The sequence below is a fragment of the Letharia columbiana genome (genome assembly GCF_014066305.1).
Source record: "Letharia columbiana isolate WasteWater2 chromosome Unknown Sc0000003_s0, whole genome shotgun sequence".
In the NCBI taxonomy this organism is placed as follows: domain Eukaryota; kingdom Fungi; phylum Ascomycota; class Lecanoromycetes; order Lecanorales; family Parmeliaceae; genus Letharia; species Letharia columbiana.
This window is the reverse complement of record NW_023501039.1, coordinates 1,315,460-1,336,514: the sequence shown is the minus strand read 5'-3', so window position 1 is coordinate 1,336,514 and position 21,055 is coordinate 1,315,460. Positions and strand designations below refer to the sequence as shown.

Here is a 21,055-nt window from a genome sequence, read left to right as displayed (position 1 = left end):
CTCTCCAGTTGTGTCTCGAGGCAACGTCTCTGATCAGCTCCAGATCAGAATTAGCCAATCTGTATGCCATGTCAAACCGCTTTCATGGTCAAGCTGATAAGGATATGCAGTGAGAGGCCCTCGTCGCTAGTCTCTACCAGCTTGAGAGCACCGCAACACTATCAGCTTGCCATCCGTGTCTCCCCTGACCGACTATGTCTCCGCTCATGATGCTCCTCGCATTCATGCTTCCTCTGCTCACGACCGCTACTCAGACCCTCAAGGGGACAGACCTCCACACCCTGTTTCCCTCTGATCCAGTGGGCGATGTTCTCAACGTCACGCAATGCTACTGTCAGAGTCCCGATCCATTATCGCCAGATGCTACCTTCGGCTACTACGTACGTGTTCAAAGTCCATGTTCCCTCTTCCAACCAACTCAGTAGCCCGAGGGCATGTCATAGGAGTGTGTACTTTGCTAACTCCGATATCTCTGATAGTACCTGTTCAACTACTGGAACTACCATCTGAGCCGCAACTACTCCATCTCAGTCAATTGCACCTCGTCAGCGCCTCACAACTCCAATGGTACAAAGCCCGCCAAATGTATGGACCACATCAGCAAACAGAAGGAGGTCTGTACAGAATACCTTGACGGCAACAAATTTTGCTACAGATTCAAAGAGGACGTGGACAATGTCGACCATAGCAAACCATCAGCGAGCACATTCGGTTTCAATGGACAGAAGAGAAGAGTGCCGGGACAGGCTTCTGATTTTCTGACATTATATAACGTGACGCAGGACTGTGGTTTCTATTGCAATCAGGAGCTTGGCGGGTTGCTGACTTCTCCGACACCGGAGAGTCTCATACCGGGGGTAGGTAAGGTTGCAAACAGTGTCGTTAGCTACTCAGACCTGGATGACATGTGCTTTACATGTGCCTAGTGGAGGTGGGGGGGCGGGATCATGATAGCACCTTTGCGTTCTGGTTTGTCTGCTTCTGTGAGATTCTGTTGGAAGAGCCGGAGATTGACAGAAGGGGAAGTTCTCTACTGCCCTGCTCGTGTTGTTGTTAATCGAACCAGACCCTGAGTTATCAATTCAAACCAAACTATTCCAATTCAATTCACTCTTCTTGAATCTTGTAGACCCAATATGCTACCCCCTGTAATAAATAATCCCCAGTCGATTCGGAGAAACACCTGACTTACTACATCAGAAGAGAATTTTTCATTCTTCTGAGCCTCAATACCCTTTCCACCCTCTATAAAGCCTTTCATGTTTTCTCAAGGGCTTGAACACTACTTTCTATCGCGTTAGAAGTCTTAAGCTCGCTCATGGGTTGGCAGGCTCCATGCCGCAGCTGAACGTGGACACGGCACCTCTGAGTTCCTTGGATGCTGGTACTATAAGAAGCACAAGAGATTTATGCTGAGCTGACATCTCACAGAAGATTTCCAAGTAATCCATCATCTAGACAACATCTTTTCGCACCCTTCAAGCCTCTCTTCCGTCTCAAAAACCTCCAGAGCCCTACGCATCTACCAACATGAACTCGACCAAGAGATCTCTGCCCATGTGCAGCAGCAGTCGGCTTCCGATGTCGAAAGCGTCAAGCGTATACAGACCGCTCAGAATGATCTCGGCGAGCTCTTCCAGAAAGTGGAGGGAGTTCGGCAGCGAGCCATTGAGACCGAAGGAGCGATAACAGAGATGACGGCCGACATCAAACGGCTTGATAATACAAAGAGGAACCTTACACTTTCTATGACGGCTCTGAAACGACTACAAATGCTTACTACGGCCTACGAACAGCTCCGGGGACTCAGTAGCTCTCGCCAATACCGAGAATGTGCCCAGCTTCTACAGGCTGTGATACAGCTCATGGCCCACTTCAAATCGTACCGCTCGATCGATCAGATTGCTACGCTCAGCAAAAACGTGTCAGATCTACAGAGGGAAATGTTGGAGCAGGTTTGCGAGGACTTCGAGGTCACGTTTGCCAAGGGTGAGATAGGACAGCGGAAAGGCATGCTGGCGGAGGCTTGCTCGGTCATGGATGCTTTGGGGGAAAACGCCCGAGCGAGGCTCATAACATGGTATTGCAACACGCAGCTACGAGAATATCGACAATTGTTCAGAGGCAGTGAGGAGGCAGGGTCATTGGACAACATCTCGAGAAGATATTCCTGGTTCAAGAGATTGCTCAAAACCTACGATGACGAGCATGCGGCCATGTTTCCTCCGTTTTGGCGTGTCAACGAGCTGTTGGCCAATGCCTTTTGTGAGACTACAAGAGAGGACTTCAGGGGCATATTGCAGAAGTCCATGCGGAGAGCAGACGGGCAGACATTGGATGTGGACCTTCTGCTTTCTTGTCTTCAGGAGACTTTGGACTTCGAGCATGGCCTTGAGCGACGGTTCACTAGTACAGTTGGTGCTGGATTCGATTACGGTTGTCATTGGCTGACTTTCCTGTAGTCTCGCGCCTCTATGGACACCTTGAGCTCGAACGACGAGAAATCGCCAATTTTCAGTCAGGCCATCTCCGAGGCTTTCGAACCTTATCTAAGCCTATGGGTAGAATCACAGGACAAGTACGTCTCTCCATGCATCATTAAATAAATGGAGACCCGCTGAAATTTTCAGGCATCTCTCTACAATGATCCCGAAGTATCGTGCTCAACCACCACGACAGCCGGACGAGGACTTCTCTCCACAGATGGTTATATCGTCATCCACTGAGTTGTTCAGCTTCTATAGGTTGACGTTAGCTCAATGTGCTAAGCTGTCTTCTGGTGCAAGACTTGTAGAGTTGACAAAGGTATTCGCCAAATATCTAGATCAGTACGCGCAACAAATCCTTCTCTATTACATCAGCGAACGTCCGAGTGGGCAAACGCCGTCAAGGACGCCACAGATCGAGGACATTGTACTTGTCCTGAATACTGCGGACTACTGCTTCAACACTAGTACACAACTCGAAGAAAAGATCAAAAGTCGCATTGACCATGATCTGAAAACTAGTATTGATCTTCAGAGTCAGGCAGATGCTTTTATGGGCATCGCAAGTGCAACGGTCCGTGCCCTGGTACGCAAGGTGGAACTCGACATTGAGCCCACATGGCGAGAGATGCGCAACACTGGGTGGAGCAAAATGGAGAGCGTTGGAGATCAGAGCTCGTATGTCGCCGAGATGCTTCAACGGGTTAAGTCAAGAGCCGGAGAAATTCTGGGCATGCTACATAAGCAGCAATACGCGAGGGCGTTCTGCGATAACGTCGTTGAGCTGACAGCGAATGCTTATGTCGCCAACATCTTCCAGTGCAAGCCTATCTCGGAAGTCGGCGCTGAACAGGTAACAAGCCCTATGAGCTTGTCAAAAGATCCTTTGCTGAAGCAAACCAGATGCTGCTAGACATCTACGTCCTGAAGAAAGGCTTTGAAGACTTACTCACCTCCAACTCGCCGCCAAAGACAGCGGCTCCATCTAGTTATATCAAGCGCGTCTCGCAAGCTATGTCCCGCGTCGACCCTATCCTGAAGACGCTGCAAGTGCGTCCCTCCCCACCGGAAGCGCTTGTTCAAGCGTACCTCATCCACATTGCCGACAAATCCGATGCCAACTTCCGCAAGATACTCGATCTCAAAGGCATCCGAAAGCCAGACCAAGCGCATTTAGTCGAGCTATTCCAAGCTCATCGCGCCTCTCCAAGGAACGAGGACCTTCAGCAGTCGTCCCCGCTTCTCACCCCCTTAGTGGTCGGAGGGGGTAGCGGTAGTGTTGGCGGAGGCGTTCCCATCCCTACAGGCATTGGCTCACTCTCCTCTGCTGCAAGCCTGAGCACCTCGAATCTACCTGGCCGCTTTGATCCCTCTACTTTTGGCAGTGCAATCATGACGGCTGCTAGAGACGGTGTAGACCGCTTTGGCACTCCGGCCTTAGGCTCGAGCATGTTGAGTACGCCCGCTGATTCAAGAATGGCGAGTCCGCCGCCGCAAAATCGCCGACCACAGTCTCCTGATGGTGGGAGAGAAGCTATTGCACCCGGAAATCTGAACGAAAATTTGAGGAATATCGGGAAGTTTTTTAAAAGGGACTTGACTGGATTCGGTGGCCGTTTTGGAGCAGCAAAGGGTGTCGAAGATGGGTAGATTGCAGATGAACAATAGCTTACGAAGGAAGTTCTGCCTATACTACGAGTAGGTAAGGTAGATAGCAGCTGTTGCGTTGTACCTAAAGTATGTTTTGATCTTGCTGCCGTCCACCAAGCCCGGCGAAATCTTTTGCGACGCTGGTGCATTATTAGCGTGTCGGGAACATTGCACTTATGCAAGGCACAGCCGCACAATGCACAACTTCTAATAGGAGGCGGGGGGGGGGTGGGGGTGGAGGTTGATTTGTGGTGCTTTACTCATCATTAGCAAGCAACGGCAGCGGGGCAGTCTTTGGTGGGGCCGGCAGATTGGCCGGGTTCATGATATAATCATCGAGGGGCCCCTCAAACCTCTTTTGCTTTCACTTTTTACTCTTTACCTCTCTCTACTCTATCTTCATCTGAGAGCTCAGTCACCTCAATTCATATCAATCTCAATCGTACCAAAAATCAACGTCTGCTCAATTCGCAAACATGGCTCCGCGTATCGCCATTGTTTACGTTCGTCCTCCAACCCCCCACTACCACTATCCATCACCTTCCTTATCTACTGATTCAATTGATACAGTATTCCATGTACGGCCATATCGGAAAGATCGCCGAAGCAGAAAAATCAGGCATTGAAGCCGCCGGAGGCAAGGCCGATGTCTACCAGTGCGTCCCCACTCCAATTCCAAGCACAACGACTTGGGCCAGAGAACACTTGACTCCCTCTCGGTGCGCAAGAGAGCGAAATTGACCTGCTTTTCCTCTTCTAGAGTCAAGGAGACCCTCCCCGAAGAGGTCCTCTCCAAGATGCACGCACCCGGCCAATCCAGCTCCATCCCCTTCATCACCCCCGACGAGCTTGAAAAATATGACGCCTTCCTCCTTGGCATTCCCACCCGTTATGGCAACTTCCCTACCCAGTGGAAAGCCTTCTGGGACCAGACTGGCAAGCAGTGGCAGACTGGCGGATACTACGGGAAATATGTTGGTGTCTTCATCAGTACCGCCTCTCAGGGAGGAGGACAGGAGAGCACGGCGTTGGCGGCTATGAGCACTTTCACGCACCATGGCATGATCTATGTACCGTTGGGTTACGCCACGGCGTTTGCGACGTTGGCGAATTTGGAGGAGGTGAGGGGTGGTACTCCGTGGGGTGCAGGGACTTTTGCCGTGAGTTTCCATTCATGTCCAGCTAACGCCTCTTGGCAAACGCACAAGGGATGCCTTGACTAATGTGCTTTCTTAGGGTGCTGACGGCTCGCGCATGCCTACCGAGCAGGAACTTAGCCTAGCCAAGACACGTACGTACATTTCGGAGCTGATCCTCCCTATTTGCTACTTAAGTCGAGTCGCAAGACATGTTTCGGGAGCCAGAAGACACATCTGCTCCCGAGACCTGTCTTGCAACTTGAAAATTCTGCACCGATGAAACAATGCTGACTTCGATATCTGCGTAGAGGGCGAGTCCTTCTACAAGGCTGTGTCGAAGGTCAACTTCGCATGACTAGATGATCCGTCCGGCGGGGTCGTCGCCAATACCGCGGCTGCTCCTTCGTCCAACCAACAGGAACCCGTAGCTGCGGTAGGAACGACAGCAACAAGCGGAACTACTGGTGCTGGTAATGGTGCTAGCGATGGGACAAAGGCAACGACTGTCGGAACAAACGATCCGGATCATGTCAACAAGAGCGAAGGTGCGCCTGCTGCGGAACCTGTTGCCGAGAAAAAGGAAAGTGGTCCCTGTGGTTTGCCTTTCAAGTGTGTGATCTTGTAAATAAAGTTAAAGCATGCAAATATTTACTGAGGCCTCATGGTTTTGATCCGTCAGTTGTGGGCATTCGTACTGCTTGGAAATGTCCGAATTGCTAGACTTTCGAATTCTTTCGTCCGATTTCAAATGTCCGCTTCGAGCTCAACTTGCTGCTGTCTCTCCCACAGTCTATTCGCAGCTCCAACGATAATCTCCGCTTTCAACAGCAACTTCTGATGATACTTGGCCTCCTCACCTGCATCCAACCGCGACTTCTTCGGCTGCGCCAGCAGCAATATCGGCACCAAATCCTTCGCCTCAGCCTCCGCCATGGTCCTCAGACCCTTGTACCCATTCTCCCAAAATACCCTCGCGGTCCTACTCTTCACGAACGGAATCTTCGCCAAGTCTAACAAATCAGCTTTCGCCCCGGCTTTCAGGCGGTCGATCATGTGCTCGAGAGCGGCTTTGAGCATTCCCCAGCCCATTCTGTCGCAGAATTTGATCATGCCCGCTGCGAAACCTTCGCAGATTTGGGCGAGAGTCTGCACAAACCCGCGGGGAACTTCGAATTTGCGAGCGACGAGGTGGATGGGTGTTTCGTTGCAGAGGTCGCGGAGCTGAAGGGCGGCGTAGAAGCGGCGGTAGATTCGGGCGGCGTGGATTTCTGAGGGCGTGGTTTCGGGGAGGGATTTCGCGCTGTTTGCCCTGTTTGGTGGTATGTTAAAAAGGGGTTGTGGGAGCAAGGCTGGGGATGCTTTACATTCGGTTGACCAGGCCTGGATTGACGCCTACAAATTCGAGAACTCGAACGCCGCTCTCATCCAGGTTTTCCATTTCTCGACGGAAGATGGGCCAGTTGATGTCTGTCTGGGAGCTGTAAAGTGGTGTGAAGGTGTAGAAAATGTGCATTTCTCCATCCATAACGAAGGCTCGGAGAGCCCGACGAAGCTCGCCATGTAAAAAGATGCCATCTTCGGGAGTCAGGCACGAAGCGACTGTAGCTTGACTCAGGAGAGTAGCTTCGTAGCTACCGAAATTGTCCATAGTAACAAGTCCATCTTCTATGAGCTCTTCTAGTGTTTTCGACACCATGGTGTCTAACAATACTCGATCCATGGTGTGATAGAGCAAAGTCTTCGGAACATACTCCTGGATGGCGCCAGTATGCGTGGCGAGCCGAACTGTTATGACTTCCAAGAGGGCCCTCTTAATGCCACGCTTTTCGGGCGTCAGACTACTCTCCACCATGGGAAGGTCGGCCTCGAGTAGCTGCGCTACCTCTTCAAGATCAGCCTTCTGGCAACAGAGATAGCTTTCGCCAATCTCATCTTTGCCTTTGCGACCAGCTCGACCTCTCATTTGCCTGAGCATGGCTGGCCCGATGAGGTCCCGGCCCATCCTGGCTCCTTGGAGTATGACTCTTCTCGCTGGCAGATTGATGCCTGCCGCAAGGCTGCATGTGGCTACGATGACGCTGATGACGCCCTTATCGTAGGCTTCGGCAACTATGTCTCGCTCCTCGACAGTGAGGCCGGCATGATGGAAAGCGACTCCTTTCATCACAGTCTTGTCCAACGTATCGTCGAGACCTACTGGTAGGCTTCGAAGTTCACTGATTACGTCTTTCCTTCGATCCAGCATCTTCTCGTCCACATCGGAAAGGATAGGCATCGCTTCACTGACCAAGGAAGCAGTCGACTGACATCCCTGGCGGCCACTGCAAAAGATCAAGGCACCATAGCCAGCCTTTGCAGTCTCAACGGCCAAAGAAACGACAGCGTTAGTTAACGGGTTCTTGAGCTCGTTATGCTCAGATATTTGAATCATTCGTGAAGGAGAGACAACCGGAAAAGGCTGAGTCGAATTGAGTTGGCTGGCAGTCTTCAAAAACGCATTGGAAGTTGAGACAGGGTAGATAGAGCGGTCGTAGACCAAGTATTCCTCAATAGGGACAGGTACATACTTCGTGCTGTAATACTTCGCGTCTAGCCAATTTGCCAAAACTTCTACATTCGTTAAAGTCGCACTCATTCCCACTATCTGCACTGACCGCTCCAAGCTCAGGAGCTTGCTGGCTACTAGCTCCATTAGATAGCCTCGATGATCATCGTTAATCATGTGAAGCTCATCCAAAACAACAACTCCTAGATCATTGATAGTGCACTCTTCAATGGCCGTATTGACGAGCGCATTTGCCTTTTCGATAGTGCAAACGGCCACATCGACGTCGGACCATGAAGCTCGTGCTTTGCTTCCTCCAAAAAAACCCACGACGCGCACTGAGCTATTGTGGGGTCTGCGCCATGCAGGAAGCTGCGTGCTGGTCTGGCTTCCGAAGCTGACACTCTTTTTTTCCACACCGTCGACAATCTTCCTGAGCCATTTGAGCTTCTCCTGCACCAAAGCCACATACGGAAGCACCAAGATGGCTTTCTTGGTGGGATCTTCAATTACTCTTTTCAACATGAGCACATCAGCCACAAGAGACTTTCCGCCACCGGTTGGAGCGGTGTAAACCAGGTTCTTCTCGCCATTTAACAGTCCACGTCCCAAAAGACAGGACGATTGCCACGGGTAGATGCTATTGATTCCCAACGAAGCAAAATTGCTGACCAATCTTTCTGGGAGACAGTAGCGTGGATGAGACAACAGAAGCAGCGGACTCTGTGATGGTCCTGGGGTGGATGCCGATATCTGCCTTGAGGGTTGTTCGTTGTTCAAAATGTCTGGGCCGCTAGTAACACTGCATATCCTGCTAGCTTCAATGCGGTTCTTGCCACCTGCATGCAGCCGTTGGCGCTTGAAGACTTCTTGAGCAGGGATGATATCCTGAAATGCACCGTTGTGGTTGTTAGGTGAAATTGCACGCATTTCGTTATGAGAACGTTTGATGCCATGCAAAGATTTGGTGTTGTATTGCTGTTGGTGGACAAAGTCGATGGTGGTTGTCCAGCCGGCACCACCGGGTTGCGCCATTGCTAAAGAAGCCATAGAACATGGTAACGAAAGCTCATGACTCCAAAGCGCCGGAGAGAGAAATGCGAAGAGGATGAATGATGAAGGAATAATGAAGGAGCGGAAGAGTTGGCGATGATTTCTTCTGTTTACCTTATTAACTACGGTACAGCTCCGAGGCACCAGAGGGGTTCGGAGTTTCTGCCAAGAGATGACGCGGGCCAATTCGACTCTAACCGAATTGGGCCTAAAAAACGTCTGGCCTATGAGACAGGCACTGAAAGGGAACTGAGAGGACAGCGAACACTTGACTTTGCGCCGTGGTCATAGAAATTCAGCTTCTAAGCTCCTCGATGCATTGTGAAGCTAGGAAAAATGGAATATCAGGTTGTCGGTAAGCTTACTGACATGCGACAGCGAGATTGGTGGGGAAAGGCAGGCTTCAGCAGCAGCAGCAGTCCGGTAAATGGTTCCAAGGAGAATATAGCTCTGTAGCAATATGTGATTGCTAGCAAGACCACCAAAAAGGATCTTACATATATGCCGAAGTTCTCGCAGGAAGTCGAATGAATTGGAGTTGGAGTCTCGTATCAAGTTGAACATCCAACAAGGAAGAGTAAGGGACGAGTGGAGGGGGAATTTTTGGCAATGGCAGGCATCTTTTTTAGCGGCGCGCCAAAATGTCTTACGCCTAACGAGCCGAAGCCCAAAGCCAAAGGCCATAGACACTTTACTTTACTTTATCCTTCACCAGCTTTGCCTTCAAGTCTTTTGTCCTCAACCTCATACTTCTCCCCCTCCTCCCCCCCCGCCGGCTCTCTTTTTCTCCCATCAATTCCTTCCTCGGTCATTATTCGCTCTAATAGCTCCCCCCCTGCGCTCTAACATTAAATACACACGCGATCACTATAAGCTGCTCTCCAGTAAAAACCCTCAGGATATTTGGTGACCTGCTCAGGAGCCGCATCGGTCCCTCAGTACAAGCGCGAGACTTTCCTCCACAGATCACATGCTGGCCACAAGCAGGCATCGTCCTCTTCCACACTTTTCCCCGTCTTTCATACATACTTAATGTGCCCCCTTCGCAAATGTAGCATCACCCATCCAGCAATACCTGATCAATCAAGGCGGTTGTCCTCGTAGGAATTACCTGCGAGGACAGCTCGGCTGCAGGCATGGCGGATGATAATGGCTCTGCAAAATTTGATAGGCCGGCCATGGCAGATCCACCGAAACATCCTGCACCTCATTCACGCCCCGCCAGTGCGAAAAATGAATCAGGCTTTGCTTCGCTGCCACCACGCGTATCCTCCAAGTCGCCTCAACACAATCCACGTCTGCCCACCCACTCTGTGGCTAAGTCGTCGACTCTCGACTCGCAACCAATGACCGCAACATCATCCTCCTCGTCCATGCCGTCGGATCAACAAATTAACAATACCATGGATGCAACAGGGGCCTCTCCGTACGGCACGAGGTCTCGGAATAGAACAGGAAGTTCACGAATCAACTATGCCGAAGATCGGGAACTCGAGATGGAATACGAGTGGAGCTCTACCAAAAGACCACATGCTGGCACAGGACCTTCCATACCCAACACTGCACAATTAGGAGACGGCGATAAGCCATCAGCCGCTAACATTCGTCGTTCATCAACCACGGCGCCCATAGCACCACCGACGAACACCAAAACAGCAATTCCAAGCGTTCCAAAAGATCACCTTCCCGGGATGTCGAGCTTTTCTGTCAATCCTGAACCCAATACCGCACCTCCGGCGCCATCAAGAAAGCGCAAAGCACCCGGAAATGTGCCTGCCTCATCGCATATCTCCCCGGCCGCAACTCAAACTCCTGCACCTGGCATAGCGCGAAGGACAGCGGGTGTTCCAAACCCCAAGGCATCCAGAGAGACGAATTTGATGACTTTCGAAAACTGTCGAGGCTATCTCAAGAACGGAAAGTTGAAGGCTGACGATGGAACGGTCTTAGCGGTCAACGGTACGTCCAATGTTCTGGCTGTTCCTTCGTAGCGGACGATGCACAGATGTCAAACCAAATCGTCCGGTCGCTGACTTCTGTACAGATCAAGTGTATCTGGTATGCGAACCTCCTGGCGAGCCATACTACTTGGCGCGGGTAATGGAATTCCTCCATATCGACAACGACCTCAGTCAACCTGTTGACGCATTGCGCGTCAATTGGTATCTCCGCCCACGAGATATGCAACGCAAAGTCAATGACACTCGAGTGGTCTTTGCGTCAATGCAGTCCGATACATGCCCTATAACATCTTTGAGAGGAAAATGCCACATCACGCATAGAAACGACATACAAGACCTAGATCAGTACAGGAAGATGCAGGATTCCTTCTGGTATGAGAAGTTATTCGATCGCTATATACACCGCTACTATGAAGTCATTCCTACAAGTCAAGTAATCAACGTTCCTGCCAAGGTCAAAAAGGTTTTGGATGAACGGTGGAAATTTGTTATCGTGGAGATAGGGCGAGGCAAAGAGTTGACCAGCGCTATCAAATCGTGCAAGCGATGCCAGGGATATTGTGCTAGGCAAGTGCATCCAGACCGTCTTTGACCGACATACCGCTAACCATAGTCAACAGCAATGATTCAGTGGATTGTGCCGTTTGCAAGAACACCTATCATATGAACTGTGTGCGACCACCATTACTCAAGAAGCCAGCTCGTGGATTTGGATGGTCATGTGGACCGTGCAGTCGCAAGCAGGAAAAGAAGCTCGAAGCCCGAAATACCCCAATCGTTGGTGAAAAGGTTATGGAAGGAGAGGAAGAGGAGGTCATTGATGAGGAGGAAGATGAGCATGCGGATCCTGCCCACGGCCGCGGTTCACACGATGCAGATACCCAGAATCCTGGATCTCGACCACCAACAGCAGAGCAGATTGCGCAAGCGAAGCTCTGGCCATATCGATACCTGGGCATTCACTGCCGGGTAGAAGATGCCCTCGACTACGATGATCGCATATATCCGCGAGCTAGTTCTCGATTGGGGCCCAAACATCAGGCAAATGTGCAGGTATGGCAGGGCCAACCTGTGGAGTTCGTCAAGCCTGCAGATATCAAAAAAAAATACATGAAGGGAACCAGTCATAAAAAGGACGCCAAGTTGACCAAAGAGACAGTCGCAGCGCTCGAGGCTGATAAAGTCACAAAGGAGAAGCGTCCGAAGTGGGTCATGGATGAGCCACTTGGGTATGTTGCACGGGGAGAAGACTATCCCGTTGGAGATCCTAGAAACACGGCTCAGCTGAATTTTCGAATGCCTGAAGTTGGCGAGACGTCAACAAGAGGAGGGGATGACTCTGAAAATCGTCTTGGGTCTGTTGAGCACGAAAAGATGGTTGATGATTACATGGTTCGCGCTAGGCATTTGGCCCCTACGCTGATCGATGGCCTCGCAGGACACAACACCAATTTCCTTGACAAAGCGCTAGAACTATTAACTGCAAACGGTTACCAGAGTGAGAAGGCACTGCAACAGCTTCGAAGGGTGACTCTCAAGGACCTCAAGGAGCCAGAGCTTTCGCCAGAAGACTGGAATAAGTTTGTAGATGGTGTCAGCAGATACGGATCGGAGTTACGAGCTATCTCTAGGCATGTTGGGAAACACCAGAAGCACGGTACCATTGTTCGAATTTACTACATGTGGAAGAAGACTCCCCTTGGTAAGCAGGTATGGGGCAACTACGAAGGACGAAAGGGGAAAAAGCAGGCTCAACAGGTAGACTCCAAGCTTGCAGATGATGTTGCAGATGATGTCGACGATTCTGCCTTCGACAATCAGAAGGCCGCTATGCGGAAGCGTGGTTTCGAATGCAAATTCTGCGCGACTCGCCATTCCCCGCAATGGCGCCGAGCACCTGCAATAGCTCCAGGCACAACCGTTCCCATTGACCCCAGCTTCAAAAACAGCAGAGACAAGAATGCACATCTAATGCTTGCGCTCTGTCAGCGCTGCGCAATGCTCTGGCGCCGTTATGGCATTCAATGGGAGAACGAAAATGAGCTTGCCAAAAAGGTTGCCAGTGGTGGTGGTAGAGCATGGAGACGTAGGATTGACGAGGAACTCCTAATCGAGCTTGTTAGTGCCAACGAGGTCAGCTCGATTGGAATGAGCACCACCACTGCGGCAGCGGCAGCATCAGTTGGCGTGGAAATTCCACCCAACTTGACGATCCATCCAGGGCAGGATGGTCCCAAGAAAAAGCAGAAGATAGCCGTTGACAACCCAGTGGTTTTGGGACCCCAAGATGGCGTGCCTGTCGAGCCTCCGAAAAAGAAGATCATCGAAAAGCCACCTGAACCAGCTCTTATACCTGAACAGCCCCGAATCAGGCTTCAGCCCTGCGCCGTTTGCTACGAATTCGAACCCTTGAACGACGAACACCTTGAGTGCAAGTACTGCAGGCTAACAGTACACCGAAATTGTTACGGCGTTGCGAAAGAGCGACCAAAAGAAACGTGGACTTGTGACATGTGTGCGAACGATTCTGGGCATCAGCTTTCAACGACCTACGACTGCGTACTCTGTTCCGTTCGCGCATATACTGACACGGAACTCATGGAACCTCCAAAGGTGTCTCATAAGAAGAAGACAGATCGCGAGCGTGAAAAGGAAAGGTTGGAGCGAGAACTGGTTGTCACCGCTACCGAGCTGTACCATCGCGACCAGAAAGCGAAAGGGAGACCGGAGCAGCCCCGTCAGCCTCTCAAGCGAACTTCGGGCAACAATTGGGTCCATGTAGTTTGTGCGATCTTTCATCCCGAGATAAAATTCGGCGACCCTCAGAGGCTTGAGCCGGCAGAGGGATTTGGCGCTGTTCCCGTTGCCAAATACAATACAGTGTGCAAACTATGCAAAAGAACCGATGGAGCCTGCATCAATTGCAGCCACTGTCAAGGAAATGTTCACCCGACTTGCGCACAGCAATATGGCGGTATGCTCGGCTTCGATCTGAATCCCGTCAAAAGCTCGCGCAGTCACGCGGTCAATACCGTAGGCATGGGTGGCGAAGTGGGAAACGCTACAGCAGTCGTCTACTGCAGGGATCACCCACCGAAGCATCCCGTACATCTCATGTCTGAACAGCAGGATACTCTGAACGCACTCCAGGTCTTTGCTCGCAGCCACAAGCAGGCTGACACCTCTTTGACCGGAACGCTGCGCAAGGCGCTTATCGTTGATGCCGCGACAAAGACTGCAGCACAGCTTGGAAGTGTTGGCGCAAATCATCGCGGTTCTAATCCCACTGCAGCTAGTGTTGCAGTTGGAGCTTCATCATCGGCGCCCACCACCAGGAGCTCTAGGGTCTCGCCGTCGACATTTACAGTTAGGTCTGATGAAGTTGACGAAGACGGTGATCGTGTGGTTCATTTGAGCGAAGAGATTACTGCTAAGCTTGATGCGAAAGAGTGTGCCATGTGTGGTACTGACGCGAGCCCGAAGTGGCATGAGATAATGCCCAAAGCCGTCTCTGAAACGAAAGCACCCACAGTAATTGAAAGCGCCGCTGAGCCCCCCGAATCTTCCCAGCCATCCGATGCACTTTCAAACGGATGCGTCAACGGACATGGTTCAGATCCGCACAGCGACTCTGCCGGTAGGCCTGTTTCGTCTTCTCAAGCAGAGCCGGCACCAATGCTTAATGGTGATTTTGGTGGAGGGGGAGCTGAAGACAGCAGAGCTTCAGGTCCGGCACCCGGGCACAGCTCCAACGGGGTCGCAACTGGAGAGCAGGGCTTGCCATCTGGGAATGATATCGATGAGCCACCAAAGTTCTTCTGTCACAAATGTCATTTACGCAAGCTCAGGGAGCCAACGCCTCCACCTACCCCAACGCCTCCTCCATCCGAGCCACTTGAGCCGGAAAATCACTCTCCACCTGAGCCTGAACAGTCCTCGCCACAAGTAAACTTGATCTGGCCATCAACACCCCAACCGACGACTCAGGAACCATATCATGGATGGCCAAACCAGCCAGCACAGAACTATCACGGCCCAGAACGTGCATCGAATGGTGTTGTACCGCACTCACCTCCTGTGGTGGCACCGCCTCCTCCACAACATTACCCTCCACCCCCGCTGCCTCCCCAGTATCCAGAACCCGGCTATCGTGGACCTACACCAACATACCGCGATACGCGAGGGGTACTCCATCGCGGATTACCACCTCAGTTCCACGTTCCGCATCTAGTGAATGGCGTACCCGCCGAGCCACCATCTTTCCAGTATCGGCGAGACAGTTCAGGCAACTTGTATCAGGTGCCATATGTTCCACCTGCGATGCGGGGCCCTCATGTGCCACCACCGCAACACCCGATGCGTTCGCCATCAATGCGCGAGCATGGGCAGGGACCTCACGGCCCACCTGAGGCGGCAGAGAATCCATTCGCAGTCCCGACCATCTCACAATCGGCGAGAGGGCCGTATCCTGAGTATGGTAGTCCACCTCCAAGGGCGAGGACCCCACCCCAGGCTCCATCATCGAGAGCGGCGATGGGGCCGTATCCCGAGTACGGTAGTCCACCTCCGAGAGCGAGGACCCCTCCCCCAGCTCCATCGTCAAGGGCGGCGATGGGGCCGTACTCCGAGTACGGCAGTCCGCCTCCAAGAACGATAACTCCCCCAGTTCCATCGTCAAGGGCGGCGCTGGGACCATACTCGGAATATGGTAGCCCACCTCCCCGGACGATGGGTTCTGTCCCCCAGGCTCGTCCAGCGTCCAGGGCGGCGCAGGGACCGTACCCTGATTATGATAGCCCACCTTCCAGGACGATGGGCTCTGTCCCTCAGGCTCGTGCATCGTCGAGGGCGGCGCAGGGGCCCTACCTCGAATATGGTAGTCCGCCTCCACGGACGAGGACTCCTCCCGAGGGTTTTGGTAGCGAGAACAGGTGGCCGAGTGAGTTGGCCAATGGGGCGAGTGCTAGTCCATCGTTACGGAATTTGCTGCATTAATGGCGTGAGTGAAGGAATGGCAGGCAGGTGGGAGGATAGGGCGCGGGCATATTGGGGGTTATTGGAGGAATTGCTTTGCTATCTATGGAAGGCATAAGCACTGTACTTTTATGATTCGATGGCCTTGCCCAAGATACCAATGTTAGGGCCCAAACGTACCAGACGCGTAGAGTGTATTCTATTCGAATTATTTACTCTTCATTGTGATTCATCACCAGTCGACACGTCCGCCATTGTTCCCTCACTTTTTGTGGCTTGGTTCGATGTTGCGAAAGTCGACCGGGTAAAACTTCTGCAATGCGTTGTCTCTGGTCGTGTGAGGCTCCTTGAACCTTGGGATATGAGATTCTCGTCAAGATAGGTGAAACAAAATCGGAGGTAGCAGCTCCAGCCAACCCCGTGAGCGAACGGGGAGTGTGCAATCAGGGGGGGGGGGGCCTAGTACAGCTACACTATTACTTTTTACAACACTAACGGTAGGAATCGCGATAGGATATTCCAGCAGCAACCCAATATATGTGGCGGAGTGGCAGGCTTACGGCATGGCCTTTGAGCCATGTCCCGCTCAACCAGTCTGCCACGCTGTCCGACGCGTTATTGCTGTCATCGTCTCGGAAGCCGAGGTTGTGGATTCTGACCCTCGGACTATGAGCTACGACGGCGTGGACGGGGATGTCCTTATGAATATGGAACCATCGGTGTCGCATGGCTCGTCTTGGTTTGTCGTGGGAGATGGATGGGGACATGACAGTGCTGCTCGCGGCGATCGTTGTGGCTTCCGATGCTGAAAGGCGGGACGCTTGGATGTGTGAGACTGGGGGTTTACGCTGTAGGCACTGGGACATGATTTCAGTTGGGGATGACCCTTTGGCCGGAAAGCTCCAGTGGTTGAGTGGCAATTATAGCACCACCCTAGTTCCAGGGCCGGCAACGCGTCTAGGATATCACCGATTCAAAACCAGATTTGTATCTTCCAGTCCTGGACCTACCTTGGCGCAAAGAAAAGATCGCGTGCCTTGTTGACGCCAATTGCCGTGGGCATTTCGACTGAGGGTGGTCCCTTTACTTGTAAGGTTTGGAAAATAGAAGTGAAGTCTGTGACATTCGGCCTTTTTTCCATTCTGGCTCGTTACATCAAGGTGACAGCTGGAAAATAGTCGGATGGCTAGGAGATTATTCATTAATGCTATGTCGTTTGCTTTTTCCTATTTTGACCAGCACCAGCAAGATGTTTGTCCACTTGAGACGCGGCCTCGACGCCCCCCACACTTTCGGCCGCGGGGGTGCTCTCAGCAATGAATTGGATCAGATGGATGCACATGCACTGATATTGGCAATTGGTGCACAAGCCACGAGAAAGCACGCCTTATTAGAAAGCACGTCTTATGTCCCCCAGATCATCCTACTCTTGGATCCTTGCCGGCCGAGGGGCTAATGATTAGCAGCCCTAAGATGGGTTATTAAGCGTCATACTCGACGCTTATTCGTCCTTCAACGGCATCACGCCCGAGCACGCCATAGCATATCAAGCTGCTAGGGACGACATGGTCCACGATCCTCCTGGGAAATGGGAAAAAAGCTCCACAGATGATGATGATGAAAAGTACCTTAAGGCCGGATCGTCATGGACTCATCTTACACCCGAAGACATTACATCCCTCCGAGGCCCCCACACACCACACCCTCCTGCACCTGCACCTGCATAGGCCTAGAAGTGCCTCAAGCATCGGCACTTTTTTCTCCTTTTTCCTCATCAACTCGTGACTCTCTGTCTTTTTCATCTTTCTGCTAAGTTACCATTTTCCATGGAGAAGTAACTCTAGCTCCTAGATTGGCGAAAGCCACGACAATCTTTTTACTTTTATACTCTAGGGGGAAATTCCATGCTTTCCAGAACCCTCGGGACTCGAAAAGAGGCCGCTTGTCATCCACCAATTCAGTTAGCTTCCATGCACCTAGAATACATCTACACACATATATACATGCTGCAAGACACGTCCCTGTAGAGATCCTTGCTCACCGTTTACTCTACCTGGCTCTGCCACCTTTTTCATATCTACCTCGTCTGCCATTGCTGATATTCTGCTGCTTGTCTGATCTCATACTCTGAAAAGGCTGAAGGCGGAGTGGAAGGTCAACAACATCCTCCGAGTCGGCATAAAGCCAATCGAGGGCCCGCCCATCGACCTCAGTCGTATTACCTGCTGGCATTTGCTGAGGAAAGAACATGTCTTCGCGTGCGGCCGCCAAAGTTGGCCATGGCCTCGCAAAGGTTTTGGGGATCAAGCTGCAATATCGCAATCCAACCGGAGCCGGCCAAGTAGACCTGACAAGAGGCGAATCGGCCTACTCTGTATCCACAGCCGACACCTTTGTCGAACAGGAGCCGACATCACTGGAGTGGATCAGCCAGATCGCACCTACTCCTCGTACCTTTACAAACTGGGCCTATCATCTCTTCCCCTTTACTCATTGGATTGGCCGCTACAATGCGTCTTGGCTCGTCGGAGATTTGATCGCAGGTCGGTCGCATTCCCTTTGGGCTCATGGATCGGTCAATTGATGACGGATCTACAGGTATCACCGTGGGAGCTGTCGTCGTTCCTCAATCCATGGCTTATGCCAAATTGGCCCTGCTTCCCGTCCAGTTCGGTCTGTATTCTTCATTCATGGGCGTTTTGATATATTGGTTCTTCGCCACATCCAAGGATATTACCATTGGCGTCAGTGTAAAAAAAGGTCTCTCTTTGTCGTGCTTTTGCTGACGATTGATAGCCCGTCGCCGTCATGTCAACAGTTACCGGCACCGTGGTCACCGAAGTCATCAAGGTGCTTCCCGAATATAAAGATCACCCCAACATCATTGCTTCAGCACTTGCTGTCATTGCTGGTGCGGTCATCTGCTTCATCGGGCTTATTCGTTGTGGCTGGATAGTCGACTTCATCTCTCTGTCCGCTATTTCCGCCTACATGACTGGGTCTGCCTTGAACATCGCTGTTGGTCAAGTCCCCGCGCTAATGGGCATCACTGGATTCTCCAACAGAGACGCCACCTACAAGGTCTTCATCCACATTTTGCAGCATCTCGGGCGAACCAAGCTCGACGCTGCCTTGGGCCTGACCGCTTTAACTATGCTATACATGATACGGAGTGTTTGTAACTATGGAGCTCGAAAGATGCCACACAGAGCCAAGACGTTTTTCTTCATTTCGACCCTCCGAACCGCTTTCGTCATTCTTCTCTACACCCTGATCAGTTGGCTCATGAACAGGCATCACCGCAAGAAGCCTCTCATCGCGATTCTGGGCGCAGTGCCCCGAGGATTTAAGAACGCTGCAGTCCCAACAATAAACAAGAAGCTCATCAAAGCCTTCGCAAACCAGCTTCCCGCATCCATCATTGTGATTCTCATCGAGCATATCGCGATCGCCAAATCCTTTGGTCGTATCAACAATTACACGATCGACCCATCCCAGGAGATGGTAGCTATTGGAGTTAGTAATTTACTTGGCCCGTTCCTTGGAGCTTATCCAGCTACGGGATCTTTCTCCCGAACGGCCATCAAGGCGAAAGCCGGCGTGCGAACTCCGCTCGCTGGTGTAATAACCGCCCTCGTGGTCCTTCTTGCCATCTACGCGCTGCCTGCCGTCTTCTTCTACATTTCCAACGCAAGTTTGTCAGCGGTCATCATCCACGCAGTCGGGGACCTGATCACGCCCCCAAACACCATTTACCAATTCTGGCGCATCTCTCCGTTGGAAGTCATCATCTTCTTTGCCGGTGTCATTGTGACTGTCTTTGCCAGCATCGAGGATGGTATCTATACAACAATTTGTGTTTCGGTTGCCGTACTGCTATTCCGCGTCGTCAAAGCCAAAGGTCGCTTCATCGGCAAAGTGAAAATCCATTCGGTCATTGGAGATCACATGGACGGTCAAAGCGGCTCTTTCGGCTCCAACGACCCTGACAAATCCACCCGGAATCTCTTCCTCCCAATAAGCCACAATGATGGCTCCAATCCCGAAGTCGACGTCGAATCACCATACCCGGGCATCTTCATGTACCGCTTCTCTGAGGGTTTCAACTACCCTAACGCCAACCACTACCTCGATGACATGGTCGCCACCATCTTCAAAGAAACCCGCCGCACCAACCCTGCCCAATACCCCAGACTCGGCGTAAGCTCCATTTCCTCCAAACCCATTGCCCCGTAGCATCAACTAACACGCAACCCAGGACCGCCCCTGGAACGACCCTGGCCCTCGCCGCGGCCAACCCATCCCCATCCAACCCGACAAACCCACCCTCAAAGCCATCATCCTTGACTTCTCCTCCGTCAACAACGTCGACATCACGTCCGTCCAACACCTCATCGACGTCCGCAACCAACTCGACCGCTACGCCTCCCCGGACACCGTGGACTGGCACCTCGCCTGCATCAACAACCGCTGGACCAAGCGAGCCCTCGCCTCCGCCGGCTTCGGCTTCCCCACCCCCCAAGGCGACGCGCCGGCGTTCGAGCGCTGGAAGCCCGTCTTCAGCGTGGCGGAAATCGGCGGCCAGAACAGCGCGGCGGCGGCCGCCGAGTACGACGTGAACGAGAAGGCGCTGAGGCGCCAGCGGACGGAGGAAGCACGGAGCCGCAGCATCGGCGGCGACAAGGCCGACGCCATCGCCCGCGGCCTCGACACCGCCAGCTCCACCAGCGGCAGCGATCTCGCGCTGCAGCTCGAGAACAGCAAAGCGTACGGCGGCGGCAAGGGCCCCCGGGCCCGGGTGGCGGCCGTGCACGGGCTCAACAAGCCGCTGTTCCACGTCGATCTGACGAGCGCGCTGCAGAGCGCCGTCGCCAATGTGGAGATGAGAGGCGACGGGGCTGTGGCCAAGGGAGTGGGTACCGAGGGGGTTTGAATGGCACGGAGTCGTGGGCCGGAACGGACGACTTTTTGGGATCAATATTACTGTTCATTCTTGATTGGTAATATAATCTCTGACATCTTTTTGTTTAAGTTTGTATCCACGAGCCCGGGGCATGTATTTGTGGGGGATACGTATATAGATATAGCCAGTAGTTTTCCTGCCGACACTCGTTCCTTATATGCTTGGGTCCAGACAAGACAAACACGATGGATTGAACCTGTTGTTAGTTTCGTGGATGTCCACTCAGTGATCCGATGATACTTTTTAATTTTTTTCTCGGAAAAGATCATTCCGGTCGAAACGCA

General features: G+C 52.1%; 7 protein-coding genes across 7 annotated transcripts; 5 read left to right on the top strand and 2 right to left on the bottom strand.

Annotated features, from left to right (window-relative positions):
* Positions 1 to 194: 194 nt before the first annotated feature.
* On the top strand, positions 195 to 4,136 carry HO173_001907 (uncharacterized protein; the record flags this gene model as incomplete). The annotated part of the gene is made up of 7 exons (XM_037303843.1): positions 195 to 380; positions 480 to 861; positions 1,331 to 1,384; positions 1,432 to 2,414; positions 2,463 to 2,578; positions 2,631 to 3,339; positions 3,390 to 4,136. The coding sequence occupies 7 exons, from the start codon at positions 195 to 197 to the stop codon at positions 4,134 to 4,136; spliced, it is 3,177 nt and encodes a 1,058-aa protein (XP_037169565.1).
* Positions 4,137 to 4,612: 476 nt separating this feature from the next.
* Positions 4,613 to 5,630, top strand: HO173_001906 (uncharacterized protein; the record flags this gene model as incomplete). The annotated part of the gene is made up of 5 exons (XM_037303842.1): positions 4,613 to 4,639; positions 4,707 to 4,792; positions 4,897 to 5,296; positions 5,373 to 5,427; positions 5,584 to 5,630. The coding sequence occupies 5 exons, from the start codon at positions 4,613 to 4,615 to the stop codon at positions 5,628 to 5,630; spliced, it is 615 nt and encodes a 204-aa protein (XP_037169564.1).
* A 389-nt stretch (positions 5,631 to 6,019) lies between these two features.
* Positions 6,020 to 8,870, bottom strand: HO173_001905 (uncharacterized protein; the record flags this gene model as incomplete). Its single annotated transcript, XM_037303841.1, has 2 exons — positions 6,020 to 6,584; positions 6,640 to 8,870. The coding sequence occupies 2 exons, from the start codon at positions 8,868 to 8,870 to the stop codon at positions 6,020 to 6,022; spliced, it is 2,796 nt and encodes a 931-aa protein (XP_037169563.1).
* A 339-nt stretch (positions 8,871 to 9,209) lies between these two features.
* Positions 9,210 to 15,829, top strand: HO173_001904 (uncharacterized protein; the record flags this gene model as incomplete). The annotated part of the gene is made up of 4 exons (XM_037303840.1): positions 9,210 to 9,296; positions 9,962 to 10,832; positions 10,918 to 11,371; positions 11,455 to 15,829. 4 exons carry the CDS (start codon positions 9,210 to 9,212, stop codon positions 15,827 to 15,829), a joined length of 5,787 nt encoding a protein of 1,928 aa, XP_037169562.1.
* A 470-nt stretch (positions 15,830 to 16,299) lies between these two features.
* Positions 16,300 to 16,674, bottom strand: HO173_001903 (uncharacterized protein; the record flags this gene model as incomplete). The annotated part of the gene is made up of 1 exon (XM_037303839.1): positions 16,300 to 16,674. One exon carries the CDS (start codon positions 16,672 to 16,674, stop codon positions 16,300 to 16,302), a length of 375 nt encoding a protein of 124 aa, XP_037169561.1.
* A 383-nt stretch (positions 16,675 to 17,057) lies between these two features.
* Positions 17,058 to 17,535, top strand: HO173_001902 (uncharacterized protein; the record flags this gene model as incomplete). Its single annotated transcript, XM_037303838.1, has 2 exons — positions 17,058 to 17,169; positions 17,282 to 17,535. 2 exons carry the CDS (start codon positions 17,058 to 17,060, stop codon positions 17,533 to 17,535), a joined length of 366 nt encoding a protein of 121 aa, XP_037169560.1.
* A 521-nt stretch (positions 17,536 to 18,056) lies between these two features.
* Positions 18,057 to 20,741, top strand: HO173_001901 (uncharacterized protein; the record flags this gene model as incomplete). Its single annotated transcript, XM_037303837.1, has 4 exons — positions 18,057 to 18,351; positions 18,407 to 18,552; positions 18,605 to 20,008; positions 20,067 to 20,741. 4 exons carry the CDS (start codon positions 18,057 to 18,059, stop codon positions 20,739 to 20,741), a joined length of 2,520 nt encoding a protein of 839 aa, XP_037169559.1.
* Between the last annotated feature and the right edge of the window lie 314 nt (positions 20,742 to 21,055).